Consider the following 17,580-nt stretch of genomic DNA (forward strand, 5'->3'; position numbering starts at 1 on the left):
AGGCAGCTAGCTGTAAAACAATACACACACTACAGACAAGACTGGAGATTTCCTGTCCTTCTCATGGGCGTCTGCTTGCTGTCTCTTCTTTCTCCGGAAAACACATACCCTGTACATTCTCCATTATTCTATCTCGCTGGATCCCCTTTCAGCTTCAACTTCAGCAGCCGAAGTTATTGCTCCTACGGCAGGATGTGAGGGGCCCCTTTCCATCCCAAAACATCTCCCAGGGCCTGACATGGTATCCCAAATGCCATCATTGGAATCATCCCAAAGGGTGACTCTAAAAGAAAACACTAGGGAGTTAAAACTAAGAGATAATTAAATAAAAGAGTTGGCTCTCTAGTCCATGTCTGAATTTTGTAAATATAGAGTTACACCCTCCTAATCCTAATCCCATATTTTATTCATCTTTGGAGCTCACATATTTAGCAGGGCCAGATACATAGCAGGTTCTCCCTATGTTTTCAAACCAGCAGAGAGAGATCAAACCAGCAAGCAGAGCTCTGGGCTGGCACCTACAGGCACAGCTGCCCTACAGAGCTGAGTGAATGCAGATGTCTGGAGGCTGATACCCAGGGCCTGTGGGAAATCGAATCTCAGCCCTGGCTCATCTTCATCACTTGTACTGAAAGAAGACGTGGAAACAGCAGCGTGGCTTTGGCGGGGTGTGCAGTGGGCTGAGGCAGGAAGCCTTGAGCACCTGGCTCCCAGGTAGTGAAACCCTCACACGGGGGAGGGTGGGGAGGGGGGAGGGCAGGAGAACTAGCTGGGGGTCACAGTGGCTGTTTTTTTCCACCCCCAAAACCCTCTGCTGCTCGCCTTGGCTATAAGCTCTGTGGGGAAAAAGAACTGTCTAAAGTAGTCCGATGTCATGGAAACATTTCAAACACCAAGAGTCTTCTGCATTTTCAGAAACATCTCTTGAAAAGGCAGCTGGTGGGTCTGAGCAGAGTGGAACTAATGACTGTTCCACTGAGTACAAAAGAGGCCCCAGCTATGTTTGGGTTGAATCCTGTCTTCAAAAAGGCATTTTCATAAATACTAAGATATTTAGGAACTTTACCTGTAGGTAGAGAACACAGCTCTTGAACGTTTTAAGCTAACTTCCTGCAGAAATCCATGTGGCCAAAGGCTGAGAGGCACCTCTCCAACCTTGGTCCTCTGGACTGAATGTTGTTGCATTAGGCAAACTTGAGTTCTAGAGAGCAAAACCTCACTTTCTCAATTAGGTCCCTCAGTGCACCATGTGAGACTCTCAGAATGCAAGAAAACTCCCCAGCTATTCTATTTAGCAGCCAACCCCTATTCTTTACTCGGCTTGGGGCAACGGTACAAATGGAAATCCATATACTACACTTACAGATTATAAATCAAGCCTCAAACTTCATCCTACCTTAACAAATACACCTTCAAAGCAACCTGAAAGTCCAGACTAAAATTTAGAATTCTTGGAGTCCTTGGAGCTTCTTGTCAGAAGGTGTTAGTGTGGGGACATCCTGCCTCTGGCTCCCGGCTCCCAGTGCACCCTCTTCTCTCCCAACACCAGGCTCCATCCTGCACCCGAGGACCTCAAACATGTGTGTGTGGACACCTCAGTCTGCAAGCCCACCCTCCATGTACATCCCTCATACTAACAGCCTTTCTTTGGACATCCATTGGGTCTCGGAATGAATTAAGAAGACAGACCCAGGGAGGCCTTGGAATCCACTTGGGTAGGAAATTCCAAGGCCCAGTCTAGAAGGAAGGGTGTGGGCTCTTAGCCTTACAGACTCCAAATGCCTTGGGGAGAGGCATGGCTCTCTGAAGTGCGGGGCTGGATGGAAGCCCTTCTTGCCTGGCCTAACGGCAGGACTACTATTTAGTCTCCGCAATTCTGATCATCTCACCAGTTATTTAGCTTGCCTTCCTGGCAGGCAGGCACACTGGCTCAGATCTCCCTTATCAAAATATTACTGGATATAACTGACTGACTTTGCTGTACAGCAGAAACTAACACAACGTCATAAATAAACTATACTCCAATTAAAAAATGAATTAATAGAAAATATATACATTATTGGAAAATAAAAATCCATTAGCTCTAGAAGAATATGAGTTATTCTTTGAAAATTTAAATTATATTTTACCTGAATAGATAGTTTAAGTACTGCTGGTCAATGTCACTAAGAAATGAGGAAAAAAAAAAACCATAAAAGGTGAAATAATATAAGTGTTTAACATACACAAAATAGTCATTTTCTTCCATTAATAAATTAGATCTATGTACAAGTTCCTACATTTATAAATCATTAATAAACACTAAGAAAAGTACTTTATATTCAAAACCATTTCCTGGCTCATTTTTTAAAACATTTCCAATTTAGTACTATCACATGCATTTTTCACTTGTGGCCGATTATGTGTACATTTGCCATTTTAAAAGGAGTGTCAGCTCTCTCAGGTCACTGGACTGGCTTCTAGGGCTACCATACTTGACAAATAAAAATACAGGACACCCAAATAAATCTGAAATTCACATAAAGAATAATGTTTTAGTGTAAGTATGATATCCAAATATTGCATGAAACATACTTAAACTAAAAAAATTATTCGCTGCTTCTCTGAAATTCAAATTTACCTGGGTATCCTGTATTTTATCTAACAACTCTACTGGCTTCTTGCTGAAAAAACACTTTATTCAAAGAAAAATGGTGCTCTAGGGACCCATCACATACCCTCAGCATGTATAACCTTCTCCCAGGAGGCAGTCCCTTCAGACCTTTCTTTGTGGGCCTCAGACGGCCCCGAAACCCAGGGGCCAGCTGGCCAGTGGAAGGCTCTGACCTGGCGGCTCCAGCCCAACCAAGGCCTGAATTCTCATCTTTTTCATTTACATTCAGTAACTCTGTTCCACTGACTGCCCTCAACAAAGGCCTCATTTTATCCCAGAACAGAGCTGGTGACAGGGGAGGCTTCTGGGTCTAAAGTTAGGAAGGGGTTGGAGAAACAAGAAAAAAGACTTGTGCCTCTGAGCCGGAGGAAGTGAACTGGGGCCCAAGGCAGCTGGTCACGCCATTTTTGTCAAAATGTCATCTAAAGGGCCGCCTTGAAGGAAGAGGAGAGAGACTTCCAGGCTCTTTGCACATTGCTGGCAATGGTTCAGGTACTGATGGACCCGGCCTGCTGCCCTCCCTCCATCCTGGACTCATGGAGTCTCTAGCTGATGGAAGAAGCTCACGACCCCGTGGGTCTCACCCCTTTCCTTTAACCAAAGGACAACTCACCAAACTTTAAAAGTTTACCTTAATGCGTTGGGTTTCTGGAATTTCTGTAGTATCTTATAAGCCCCTGGAAAGGAAGCAACACAAGTCACTGGCACGAGGCATTCTGTGGAGGGGGCGGCTGGTGCTTCATGGGAAGCATGAAACCCGCAGGGAGAAGGGTCCCTCCTCCCTGCAAGGGTCACCTTCAGCCAATAGGGGGCGACCAAGAGCACTTTGGAGAATTTCAAGGATGCACATTCGATAATCCCCCAGATGATGCAGTTCATAGAGAGAGTGCTGGGCTGGAAAGGCTCGTGGTCCCCAAAAGGACACAATTAACAGGATTGTTAAGCCTGGATTTCCTTTGATGGTGCACATGAGAAACACCGCTGGACTTCTGACCCATGTGTCACAAAGTCAGGGCACTGTTTTTCCCCTAAGACTACAGATAGGAAACACTGGTTTGAAATAAAGTAGATGGTCCTTTTATTTCACCCAGTTAATTTTTTTTTTTTTTTTTTTTTGGTATACTGCTGAAAGAGAGTGTTTTTGACACAAACCTCTGGATCTGGATCTCTTCTCACCATTTTTAGAGAAGACCAACCAGCACTGCACAAGTGGATTTGAGCAAGCAAAACCTGGGCCCTGGCGAGTTAATTAATGTTTGTCATGAGAAAGGCGAGACTCTATGGAAACTGCAAACATTTCAGGAAAACTCCAAAACAGAAAAATCAAACCAGAAAAATGCCCATCTAATTTTAACCTTGACACCTTGGATTTCATCTTCCTATTGTCCAGGATCACTAAAAAGTGGATACATGATAAGGAATAGTAAGTCTCAATTGTTTCAGTAGGACTTCTGTAAAAACTTACCGACAGGGCTTCCCTGGTGGCACAGTGGTTGAGAATCCACCTGTCGATGCAGGGGACACGGGTTCAAGCCCTGGTCCGGGATGATCCCACATGTCGCGGAGCAACTAAGCCCGTGCGCCACAACTACTGAGCCTGCGCTCTAGAGCCCGCGAGCCACAACTACTGAAGCCCGTGCACCTAGAGCCCATGCTCTGCAATAAGAGAAGCCACCGCAGTGAGAAGCCCACGCACCGCATGAAGAGTAGCCCCCACTCGCTGGAACTAGAGGAAAGCCCACACAGCAACAAAGACCCAACACAGCCCAAAATGAATAAATAAATAAATAAATTTATTTAAAAACCCTTACCTACGCAGAATAAGTGAATTACAGCCCAGAAATAACCATCTGGATCGAACTGTAACACAAGATGAAAAAAAAAATGGCTGTAAGTACAGACAAACAGGATCCAGCATGATGATCAGAAACACTAAATGTCAACGCACAGTGCCAGGCATGGTGCCAGACAGGACTCTAGGGCCTTGGGCCAGTCCCTCCTTATTTCTCACCCAGTTGCCTACAACATTTCCTAACAGGGCTCCCTGCCTCTAGCATCTCTTTCCCCATCCCCCCCACTCCCCAGCACTGCATCTCTAAAAAGTAGACCTGATGGTGCCGCCTATTGTTTAAAATCATCCAGCCATGCCCCAGTGACTTCAGGATGAAATCCAAACTCAGGACACCCAAGAATCCCTATGACAAGCTCCTGTCAACCCAACCAGTCCCATCCACTGCCCATCCCCCTCCAGAGAAAGAGAACTTGCACGTCCCTGGCCAACTCAGCTGAGGGGCACTCCCGCCTCTTCTTCCCTTCCTTTTTCCATTTATCTCACCTGACACTGTGGTTTTTTTGGGTTTTCTTTTTGCGGTACGCAGGCGTCTCACTGTTGTGGCCTCTCCCGTTGCGGAGCACAGGCTCCGGACGCGCAGGCTCAGCGGCCATGGCTCACGGGCCCAGCCGCTCCGCGGCATATGGGATCCTCCCGGACCGGGGCACGAACCCATATCCCCTGCATCGGCAGGTGGACTCTCAACCACTGCGCCACCAGGGAGGCCCGACACACTCTGTTTTACTTGTGACCTGTCTCTGTCTCCACCCCGCACTAGATGATTAATTCCAAGAGGGCAGGAATTTGCCCAGGGACGCACACATAGTAGGTGCTCAATAAAGTTGAATCACAGGCCACTCAGGACACCTCCAGGGCTCTGTCCATACCTGCCTTCTTCTCCTGGGTTGCTCCTCCTCACCCTTCAAGATTTAGGTACAGTAAGCAGAGCCTGGCTCCATCATCAGAAAGATCCGGGTTAATTCTCTTGCCCCCTTCCCTTCCTCACATCCAAAAGACTATTGCCCATCTGCTATAAACTAGCATGGTAATTAAAAACATGTCTTTTGGAGGCAGACAAGTCCAGGTTTGAAGACTGGTTGTGCCACCATCTATACACTGACTATACCAAGCAGCTGAAAAAAATATTTTAATCTAAGTCTGTTTCTTCTTCTGTAAAATAGGAATCCTAACTATTCAAGGTTTGTTGTGAGAATTAAATGAAACAGAGTATACAGATCTTAGCACAGTGCCTGGCACACAGTGTTCAATATATGATAGCTTTCATGTTACTAACACTTGATATATTAACTGCAACAAAATAAAGGATCAGTGACTTAAAAAAGAGGGGCTTCCCTGGTGGCGCAGTGGTTGAGAGTCCGCCTGCCGATGCAGGGGACGCAGGTTTGTGCCCTGGTCCGGGAGGATCCCACATGCCGCGGAGCGGCTGGGCCTGTGAGCCATGGCCGCTGAGCCTGTGCATCCGGAGCCTGTGCTCTGCAACGGGAGAGGCCGCAACAGTGAGAGGCCCGCGTACCGCAAAAAAAAAAAAAAAAAGAAAGAAAGAAAGAAAAAAGAAAGAGCTGGGTTAAATTTTAAAATCCCCACTTATTTGTTAGTTGGTGACCTTTCGGGCCTCGCTATTCTTCAACTATGAAATGGAGATAATAATAGCTGCTACCCTTGTGGAATTGCTGTGAGATTAAATAAAATAAGGCACTAAAGCATTGGCACAGAGCCTGGCACACAGCAAGCTCCCTATAATTGCTCCCTACTCCTGCTCTGAGCCTCAAAGGATCCCACACCTGCCCGGACAGAGCCCTGGCGTCCCTGTGTTATAATGATCTGTTCATCGTCTGCCCCCTCCCCTTTGCTCTGACTAGACTCCCACTTCTGCCTGGATGACGGCAATTCCTCCTTGTGCCCCCCAGAGCCTGGCTCGGTGCCTGACACTTGATGGGAACTGAATAAATGCTGGGGAAGAAAAGAAAGAAAAAAAAAGAGCCCGAAAGGAGATGACTCCTGGAGGTGGGGTGGGTTCTCAGTGCCTAATAAAGAAAAACTCAGTCTGACAAAGTGAAAATCACTGTGCAGATGAGGCCCTTGGGATGAGGGGAAAAGAAAATCAACTTCGCCTCCGTGTGTGGGGCTGGAGTCATTTGGATGTGCAGGTCCTCCCAGCACGTACAGAGGGTGGACCGCCCCCATCGCGGCACCCAGAGGCCCGAGGTCTGCGGGCTCCCCTGCTGCAGCCTTGGGAGAAGGCAGAGGCCTGAGGAGAGGTGTTGGCCTGGCCAAAAAGTGCCCTAGGGCCCCGAAAGTTCGCTTTTACATGCCTTTGTATAGGCCAGGGTTATCCTGCTTCTCAAAGGAAAGATTCGGAAATTCTGCTCATCCACGCAGGCTTCAGAGATACCTGGAAGGCAAAGTGAGTCTGCCTGAACTCACCTGGGAGTCGTTGAAGGGCAGGCACCCTGCGGCAGCCAGGAGGAAGAGGGCACTGTGGAGAGGAGGTAAACACGCAGCTTCACTCGTCAACATCAGGGGTGAGTCGCGGAGAGTGTGGAGATTGAAATACACGGACTAGAGCTCGGATGAGGCAAAGATCTCGCGAGACCACATCCAATTCCCCCGTTCATCCTCTGAGAAACTCACTACCCGTGTCTCTGGGGCTCGGCGAGCCATCTTCCCAGAGACAGGCATTTGCAGGACATGTGCAAAACCACAGCTGGCTCACTCGAGAAAAACAGTATATATAAAAGGAGGCTTCTTTAAACTACCGATCCCCAAAAATACACTAGTGGAAAATTGGGCAAGCAGACTACAGTTATTCCGCTTACCAATAAGAAAACACCACGGAAAGCACATTACAAACTTATCGCCTTATCCAAATGATCAAACTTAACATCTCCAATAGTGGGACAGAGCTACATCATGTGCCTCCTGATATGATGTACTGAGAAGGGCACAACGTCACTCATGTGGTATTCCTGCCAAATACGCATAACCTGGACTGAATCACAAGGAAACACTGAGACAAACCCAAATTCAGGGATAGTCCGCAAAACAATGGGCTTACACTATTCAAACTATGAAGGCAATGAAAGGCAATAAAATGTCGAGAAACTGTTCCAGATTAAAGGATATGAAAGAGACATGACATCTTTGGGGGAAGAGATTGCTATAAAAGACAATATCGGGATAATTGGCCAAATTTGAACATCGACTCAATATTACATAACAGTATTGTATCCGATGTTAATTTTCTAAACTTAATCATTGCACCGTGGTTATACAAGAGCTTCGTAGTTTTAGGAGATACGCTTTGCAGTATTTAGGGGTAGAGTCACAACCCCTGCAGCTTATTCTCAAATGGTTCAGAAAAAAATAAGAGTAAGAATAATTATGTATATACTCTTCATATTTTATGGGATATATATGTATATATGTATATATGGAGAGAGAAAGAAAGCAAATACAAAAAACGTTATCAGTGGGTGAATCTAGATAAAAGGTATATGGGAGTTCATTATAATATTCTTGCAGCTTTTCTATCGGTTTAAACTTTTTCCCAAGTAAGGGAATTCCCTGGCGGTCCAGTAGTTAGGACTCGGCGCTTTCACTGCCAAGGGCAGGGGTTCAGTCCCTGGTTGGGGAACGAAGATCCTGCAAGCCATGAAGCGTGGCCAAAAAAAATAATAATAAAATAAAACAAACAAAAAAAAGTTTCATTAGAAAAAAATCTCTTATACATACCAAAATATTTATGGCTGAAATGCTACAATGCCTGGGATTTGCTGAAATGAGGCGTTGGGTAGAGGCTTAAGTTGAAAACTATTGAATCTGGGGGATGAGTCTACAGAGCTTCATTATACTGTTCTGTCTACTTTTATATCTGTTTAGAAATTTCCATAATAAAAGGTTTTTTTATAATTCTTGCACAAAAAAGTAACATTGCCAATCACAATATTTTCATATTTTCTCATTCATTAGAAAGTCGATTTGGAGATACTTTTTGGCTTAGAAATCAGTGGTTTTTAGATGGTATATGGGCTTCATATACCAAAATATCTTGGCCTATAGCTTTTGCCAGTCATTCTCTCCTCCTAAAGAAAGGCACCAGAAAACACAAAACCCAAAGGACCACATGCTCTTTCCCCCTCTTTCCATTTTATGATGCAACAACATATTCAGGGTTGGGTCCCTTCTGACCATTGCATTACGCGGCGAACGGCAAAGGATCAAAGACATAAACAGGGGCAGTGAATACAGCATTTTCACTGTTAGGGGACATTATCATATGACATCTCACACCAGTATATGTTCTATATATGTATCAAATTCTGTATTACTTACATATATATATGTAATACACAACCACCTGATACTCATAACCTAAGTAGGCTGGCAATAGTGATGCTAATCAATTCTGTCCACAACCCCCCCCCCACACACACACACAGTCCTCACTGTTGTCATCACACATAGTGTGTAACCCTTAAAAGACTAGCATGGCTGCTGGGCCTGAGGCAGGAGGATGGGTACAGAGGAATCCTCAGAGCTGGGGCCTCAGGGCCTCAGGAAGGGCAGGACAACATGGGACAGGTTCTAACCACTCCAGTCCACCCACTCCTATAGCCTCGCCAACTTTAAAGGCACACACTCAAACAGCCTTGAGACAATTCCCTGGCACCCGACTGCTGAGGGATTCGGAGGTCAGGGTGGGGTGAGAGGAGGGAGGTTGTCCAGGAGGGTTTCTGGGACTGTACAGGAATAGGCAGGTTGTAGGCTGGGGGAGAGGAGAACCCTCATGGCTTTGGTGTCTGCCTGCAGTGGACAGAGGCTTTAGAGGATGCGGGATGCTTCCCCATCCACAGGCAATGAGCGTTAGATCCCCCTCAAGCAGACAAGCCCTCAGGGCTGAGGGGAGAAGTGCCAAGTGTGAGGCAGCCCATGGTTTCCCACCAAACTTGGCCTTGAGCAACACCTGATTACATCAGGCATAAATGGTTTTTTTTTTTGTGTGTGTGTGTGGTACGCGGGCCTCTCACTGTTGTGGCCTCTCCTGTTGCGGAGCACAGGCTCCGGCCACGCAGGCCCAGCGGTCATGGCTCACGGGCCCAGCCACTCCGCGGCATGTGGGATCTTCCCAGACCGGGGCACGAACCCGTGTCCCCTGCATCAGCAGGCGGACTCTCAACCACTGCACCACCAGGGAAGCCCCATAAATGGGTTTTAATGCCTCTCTTTAACACCTGCTAATCTTTTAAACAAGAGGATGAGTCCTGACAGTGGGATTTTTTTTTTCTTCAAGTAGCAGCCTGTAATAAAGGCAAAAAAAGGAGATTGGATGAAAGCCCAGAAATATATGAAACAAAAAGTCCTAAATCCACGTATCAAAACATTCTGCTGGTTTTCTATCTTCAGGACCGAGCTTCGCAGCTACTGCCGAGGAAGCAGGAAGCCACCAGAGGACAACGCGTCCAGGTCAGAATTAGCACAACAGGAGCACAGGGACCTGCCAGAGGGTCCAGCCCAGTTCATATTTCAGCTGGGAAAACTGAGGCACAGAGAGATATGAAACCTGCCCACGGTCACGGTGCTGTGTGGCCCAAGACCACGACTCAGACCCGTGGATTCGCAGGCCAGTAGTTTTCCACCATGGGAATTCTTAAAAACCCAGTGAGGTTCAAACATTATTTTTAAAACTTTAAGTCATTTCCATTTTTCCATTTTCATTCTTCATCAGTATTGCACAACTCTTAGTGAAATTCTGGGCATCAATGGCTGAAATCTAGCATGAGTTGTTTTCCCCTTAGGGATAAAATATTTCAGAAAAAAAAAAGAGCAAATTTGAGAATAAGACACAAAATAGGGATATGTGAGTGTCTGTAATAAATTCCTCTGTCAACTCTCAAGTATGAACTGTCAACAGACGGTTTCTCATGAAAGTTAACATCAGGTTAAATCTTCTATTTTAGATGTTTGTGAAGCTGTTTTTTTTTTTTAAACTTACCTACAGATCTTTGCAGGAGATGCTTTCTGTATGAAAATAAAGAGACATACAATTAGTCTTTAAAAAACTCTTTTTTGTTCCCCTTAAAAGTAAATATTTAGATCAAGAGGCACATAAATTATGAATAAGTTTATTGGGGGCTTAACAACTTGCTGCACTTCAGTATTTATTGAGGCTTTTTCTGCTTGGACCAAATGAAGGATGATGACTCAGAGGTCCAGAGTTGAGTCACTTCGGCAAAGCACTCTGGATGAGTAGTTTTACCACTCTCACCATTAGAACTATGTTTACCCATATAAAAGCAAAATGACGCCACACCCAAGCCTTCGAATATCTTACACACCGTGAAAAGGAGAGAGAAATCAATGTACCCTGTGTAGGAAAAGAAACTAAGCTCTTGTTCAAGTTCTCTTCTGGTCTGTCTCTTTAAATTTTCCTTTCATTAATCCAGCTCTGACCCTGAGCAGTGCTATAAATTCTCTGGTATGATGTGTAAATTAGGAAACAGAAAAAAGGAGAAGGGACATTTGACTCCATCCCTAGAGAGAAGGAAAAAAGGGCAGATTGGGGAAATCTAAAGTTGCCGTTTAGAGCTCCCTGAAATGAAGAAATTCTAATGCATACTCTACCTTTGTTACCTCCTTTTTATTGGTCAGTTTAAGGGAATTAGTCCTTGGCACTTGGGAAGAAAGCTCTAGCAGGAGGAAGCATAGATTTTTTTCATATTTGACAGGGGAAATGGTCAGGCAAGATAATAGATTAATTCCGGACATTTCAGAAGGATTATTTTGCTAGTTGAGGACAAACTGCAATTTTCTTTTACTCCAGTTCAGATAAAGTGTGAACTATGAACATATTGTTTAAAAATGAAGCACTCAAAAGGTACAAAATTTCAGTTATTATAAAATAAGCAAAGCCTGGGGACGTAACATACAATGTGGTGACTATAGTTAACAACAGCGTATTGTATTGAATATATTCGGAAGTTGCTAAGAGAGTAGATCTTAAAACTTCTCATCACAAGAAAAACAAATGCGTGGTGATGGATGTTAACTAGACTTATTGTGGTGATTGTTTCGAAATATATACATTGAATCATTGTATTGAACACCTGAAACAAATATAATTTTATCTGTCAATTATATCTCAATTTTTTTTTAAAAGTAAAGCACTGGCAAGAGAAACATGTGGTTTGCTATGAAGGCTATCTTAAGCTTTCATGTGTGACTAAATAATCCACATTGCATTGTTTTAATAAACACATGATGTGTGTGTACAAAGCAGTGGCTCCCATCTTTAGATCCTCTGCTATCTCTTATACGTTATCTCTCATCTTTGTGGAACCGGCCTCAGCAGAGACCAAAGGCAAAGCCAACCTTGACTCCACTGCCCCCCAGTGGGGACACTTATCCCTCAATACAGAAAGGATGACACACGCAGAGGTGACCTGGCTCCCACCTGGATAATTGCCCCCAACATGGGAAAACGTGTCACTAAAAGATTCTGAGCTAAATAAAGCTGACATCTCCAGAGTCTGGAGGAGGAGAAGGAGTGGAGAGGATGGGAACAAAAAGGATGCTCAACTCTTCCATGAGTGACATGTTCACCAGCAGGTGCTCGGGGGCTTCCGTTACAGGGCAGCAAATCAACCTTAGTGCCCGAAGGAGTTTGCCCATCCCACAGAGGAGAGAGTCCTTTTTATTTTGACCTCCTCTGACTACAGGAGCCCAGAACCTGAGACATGGAGAGTGAAAACCAGCAAGAAATTCATTACGGAGCTCCAGCCCCCAAGGCTCCGAGAGCAACTGAGGAGTCTGTGTCCGGGATTCCCCTCCACAAGCCCCTTGGTCCCCAAATCACCCAGTGATAAGTCCGAACAACATCTCAGCTCTGCGTGGTTCCCTATAACTCTTCAAGAGTCACCTTGCCAAAGTCACAGTAAGTAGCTGACACCGCTCTGGGTAAGCTAACGCGCTCTGAGGACTGCTGGTGCTGTCCTAGGTGCTCAACACATATTGACTTGTGTCACTACGGGTTAATGTACAGTCCTGGGTTACGTGCTACAGATGAGGATGCTGAGGCACAGAGAAATCGGGTAAGTTGCTCGGGATCACAGGGTGTGCACCCAGGCGATCGAGCTCCAGAGCCTGACCCTTTTGGACTCTATTCTGTCACAGCCAGTCCTGCAGTGATACCCACCGGCCCTTTCAGGCCACTGGCCTTCATTGGCTGCTTCCTCTCTGCCTGGAGTGCCCAGAAAATTCCTACCCATTTGTGTGACTGGGTTCAAATCTGGCCCTTGCAAGCAGACTTACCAGCGGTCGCCCCCCAGTGCACCCACATGCCTGTTCCATCTCATAGGACATTCTATGGGCATCCCAGCACCTGTTTACATGTCAGCTCCCCATTCAGCCTGAGTTCTGTGAGGGTGATAAATGTGTCTCTCCACATCTGTAGCTGTAGAGCTTGCAAGATGTTTGACATGTAGCATACACTTCATAAATGTTGAGTGAACCAATGAATGAATAGCAGTATTCTAAGGTTAAACCGTGACAAATATATCTGCAAGTTAGTGAGAGTAATTCCACAAGCCACACGCTTAGAGTCAAACTGTGTGCGTGTGTGTGCACATACACAAAGAACTAGTTATGGATGGTGACAATGAACCACAGCCCAGATAGAGCTTATTCTCATCATCTGGGAGCGAGGTCATGAAGAGGTCAGCTGTACTCTCCCAAGGCCATTCTAGGGAAACCTGACACATAACGGACCAAAGAGCCCACGTCCGGAGTCACAGGTCAAGTCTGAGAGGTGGCGTCCAACCATGTTCCTCATGACACCCGGTCGCTTGGTCATGGCTCCAGGCTGAATGATCAGGAATGTAAATCATATGAAGAACATATCACGGTCATCTTCATCACAGAGCAGATTTTAACACCAAACTACTAGAAACCACCTACCAGTCTAGAAACAGGGACTGGCCAACACACTGCATTCCATGTGGAGAGAAATGAGGCATTTAGGGATTCCGACAAATTGATCAATGGAAAAATAGGACGTATTTTATCATTTCTGTAAATATTCTACATACGTTTGAACTGAAAGAATGAAGTCGTTTCCTCTAGGAAGTAAGATCACAGTTGACTTCTGACATTTTTTTCTCTGCATTTTCTACGACTTATTACATCTTATGATATTTGTAAAGGAAAGAAAGGGTTTTTTAAAAAAAATAACTAAATAGATAAGTAACCCACTCAATTGTTTCCTAATTTGCCCCGACAAGAAATGATGTTGTTTTGTGTCAGTAATGAAATGGAGTTGAAGATTCACAATATTTTGGTATTCACCCAATTGCTTCCGAGGAAAGGTCCTCTTGGCCTGGGAGTCTGGCCCTTGGGCTCTGCTTGGTGGAAATACACTGAGGACCCTCCAGCCCCATGTCCCACCCTCACCTTCACCTACCTGATCTGACTTGTCCATCAAGAAGCAATACCCCACTGAGGGAGTTTCCTGGAGGTCCAGTGGTTAAGACAGTGTGCTTCCAATGCAGGGGGTGCAGGTTCTATCCCTGGTCAGGGAATTAAGAACCCACATGCCAAGTGGTGTGGCCCCCCAAAAAAGAAAGAAGCAGTATCCCATGAAGATGGCTGGATCTCGTCCCTAGATCAGGTAAATCTTCATTTTTAATTCACACAAAAGGTATCCATTTTGTGAATAAGAAGTCTTCTTTGGAATTTGAGTGGAATTGAGTCAGGGTCTGGCTAGTCTCCCAGAAGCTGAGCAGCTCATGGAACCTAAGTGACCAGTTAGTGAATATTTCAGCTCAGCTCCAGTCCTTGGGCTGAGACCTGGGGCTCCAAAAAACACCCAACCACAGGGTCACTGCAATCAGAGGGCTGGAAGCAGGCAGAGATACAGGGAAAATCATACTGTATTTCACTGAATTTAAGATGCCACTGATTGTAAAATTAGTATTTTTTATACTACTAAGAAAAAAAAAAAAAAACAACAAACATTAGACCAGGACATACCATTGGCTATAAAAGCGCCCTGATTTTAGATAGTGAAAACTTATTTTTTGAAGAATTATTTTATTTTTATTTATTTATTTTTTTGACCACACCACGCAGCATGTGGGATCTTAGTTCCCTGACCAGGGATCGAAACTGTGCCCCCTGCAGTGGAAGCACTTAACCACTGGACCGCCAGGGAAGTCCTGATAGTGAAAATGTTAGATGTGAGAAAAAGGAGCACATGTTAGAATTGATGAAATATGGAAATTGCAAGCTGGTGTGATAAGTAAAATGTCAGCTGAAGGTGCCCAAGTTGCCTGAGGTGTCAGGGAAGGTTCCCACGGCAGGCAGATTAGCCTCAAGTATGGAGCCTCGCTGGAGTCACTACAGGCTTCCCTCGCCTCCTGTAATCCGTTCTCCTCCGCAGAAACTGGGGGAGCTTTTAACACTGTGAAGCTGCACAGTGTCTGCGGGCCTTATAACCCAACCGGTTCCTCCCAGTGCACTCAGCATAAATCCCAAATTCCTAGCTCAGCCCCAAAGGCCCGTCTCCAGCCTCGTCCTAAGTGCCCCCTCTCTTTCTCATCAAGCTCCAGCCACACAGCCCAGAATGACTTCCACCAAGTCCCTTCCTCTGTCTGGTCCTTTGCCTCTGCTGCTTCCTCTTCCAGGGAGCCCTCCCCTCCCCACCATGTCTAACTCCTGTTCATCCTTTGTCTGGGTTTAATGTCACTTCCCCAGAGTGGCCTGCTCTGGCCACACAATCGAGCAAGTGGGTCTAATTCTTAGTTTAATGTCTGTCTCCCATTCTGGGCTGATGCTCTGTAAGAGCAGCAATCATGCCTCTTGCTTACGACTGTAGACCCGGGCCTGGCAGGGTGGCCATGCACACAGGGACGTAGAAATATTCACAGAGTGAATGGGACAGGGGTGCACGAAGAGGTTTGCTGACAGATCAGAGGAGAGAAACACTACGACATGGTCTAGGGAAAGTGAGACATTTGGTTGTGGCTGGAATTTCTGAAGCCAGAGAGGTGGATGGGCCCAAGTGGTGAAGGGCTTTGCAGGCCTCCAGGTAGCTTCTGGGTGGTCCTGAAGGGCTGTATGTAGGGGGACATGATCAGATCCATGTGTCAGAAAGGTCCCTCAGGAGTGGTGGTGTGTGGAGTGGCCTTGGCCACAGGAAAGGTGTCTCTCTGTCCCTGGCACACCTGTAAGAAGTGTGCTGCTGCCTGCATGGCCCACTAGCCTCTCTCGAGCTTAAAAGTTCCAAAATTTTGATGTGAAGTCATTTGAAACAGGCAGATGTTAGAAAAAAGGAACTCTCAAAAGAGGTACCAAACTAAAACCACCAATAACATTAAAAATCATAGCTAAACTACATAGTAGGTACAAAGCACCTACTGTGTGCCGGAAAGTGTTGGGAGCACCCACTAGCACCTGTGCTGCATGGTGTCCTCCCAATGACTCTGAGTGGGTGACATTTCTCTCCCCTTTTCATGGATGGAGGCCCAGAAGGTGAGGAAACGTGTTCCAACTGGTGGAAGGCAGAGCTGGGGTCGGGAGGAAAAGAGGATGTCCGCAGGGTGGGCTAAAGCTCCCAGCACCCTTTGGGAAGCTCGCCAAATATTTCCTCATGGTTCTGGGATGCGGTGGGGGGAGGGGGGGAATGCCCCCCACCACCATCCAGGCCCACAGTCATCTCTACCTCGGCCCCCCAGGCCCTGGCTCAGCGCTGGCCTGGGGTTGAGGTCCATTCAGACCCACAAGCATCCCCACGTATGTTTGGTGAACTGAAGGGATGTCAAAACCGTGATCCTTGAAATTAGTGACCACCGTCAGGCAGGCTTGACTGGAAACAGATGGCAGGAAAAGGCAGACACTAATATGGACCATACATAAAAAGCACGTCTTTGAAATTTCAAGCAAGGGAAGTGACACTAGCCTTTTGCGTAATCATTTACCTCTTTCTGAAAACACTTCTGGTGCCCACAGATTATAACTTCGGCTACATTATGCAAAGTCAGAAACACAGGAATGGCCTGAAAGAAAACAAAGGAATAAGCATGAAAATATTTTCTTGGATCTCATAATTACATAATTCTTGATTTATGCTTAAAAATAAAGATCTGTGGGCACTTTTGGCATTCACGTTGATACTGCTCTCCAGCAAAAATTCTTCTGCGTGGATCAGTGTTCTTGCTTGCAGCATTGTGCTCAGTAGGGTGGATGTACAGGCTCCCCTCTTACGGGTATTCTCATCATTTATTAAGCACCTACTGTGTGTCAGGTGCCATGCCAGGTGCAGGGGACACATCCTGCGAACAGGTGGACACATGTTAGAGAGGCTGTCCCTATTGAGGTAAGAGCTTTGACCGAATGCACAGAAAGGCATGACCAACCCAGTGTGGGCAGAGCACGCCTTCTCGGAGGAAGTGAAGTGCAAAGTCTAAACGGGAACAGAATGATGAACTAGAATGAGCCCAGGGACTTCCCTGGTGGTCCACTGGTTAAGACTCCACACTCCCAACGCAGGGGACGTGGCTTCGATATCTGGTTGGGGAACTGAGATCCTGCATGACGCATGGCACGGCCAAAGGGAAAAAAGAAAAAAAAAAAAAAAAGAATGAGCCCAGCAAAAAGAGACAAGGCGGGAGAGGGCTGGAGGCACACACAAGGGCACAGAAGAGCGAGGAAGCCCACCTCCTCGGGGAACCAGGGGGACCTGAGTGGGGTGGAATATAGTGTGGAAGGGAAAAGTGGGGGAGAGGAAGGTGGAGAGGTAATCACGGGCCCTATCAGGGAATCAGGACCATCCCAAGGCCCATAAGAGACACTGAAGAGTTTAAAGCCCACCATGCATGATTTGATCTGAATGTTTAGGGGACCTTGGACTGCTGGGTGGGGCAAAGGAGGCAGAGATGGCTGCGAAAGGTCAGTGGTGTGGTAGACGGAAAAACGGCCCTCTAAACTATAGCTGCATCCTAGTCCCTGGAACCCATGAATGTCACCTCATAGGGTGAAAAAAGGGCCTTTGCAAATGTGATTAAGGTGAGAATCTGGAGGTGGG

At 46.1% G+C, this 17,580-nt stretch overlaps 1 protein-coding gene across 1 annotated transcript in view; it reads right to left on the minus strand.

Annotated features, from left to right (window-relative positions):
- TMEM241 (transmembrane protein 241) overlaps positions 1–17,580 on the minus strand; it is a gene marked incomplete at both ends in the record, with an annotated part of 103,171 nt that overhangs the window by 49,979 nt on the left and 35,612 nt on the right. Inside the window, 6 exons of the mRNA XM_079717441.1 lie at positions 2,130–2,165; positions 3,285–3,330; positions 4,465–4,513; positions 6,930–6,981; positions 10,498–10,523; positions 16,475–16,552. Of these exons, the coding sequence (XP_079573567.1) occupies positions 2,130–2,165; positions 3,285–3,330; positions 4,465–4,513; positions 6,930–6,981; positions 10,498–10,523; positions 16,475–16,552 (287 nt within the window). The remainder of the gene's footprint in view (positions 1–2,129; positions 2,166–3,284; positions 3,331–4,464; positions 4,514–6,929; positions 6,982–10,497; positions 10,524–16,474; positions 16,553–17,580) is intronic.

Source organism: Hyperoodon ampullatus, assembly GCF_949752795.1.
Source record: "Hyperoodon ampullatus genome assembly, chromosome: 13".
In the NCBI taxonomy this organism is placed as follows: domain Eukaryota; kingdom Metazoa; phylum Chordata; class Mammalia; order Artiodactyla; family Ziphiidae; genus Hyperoodon; species Hyperoodon ampullatus.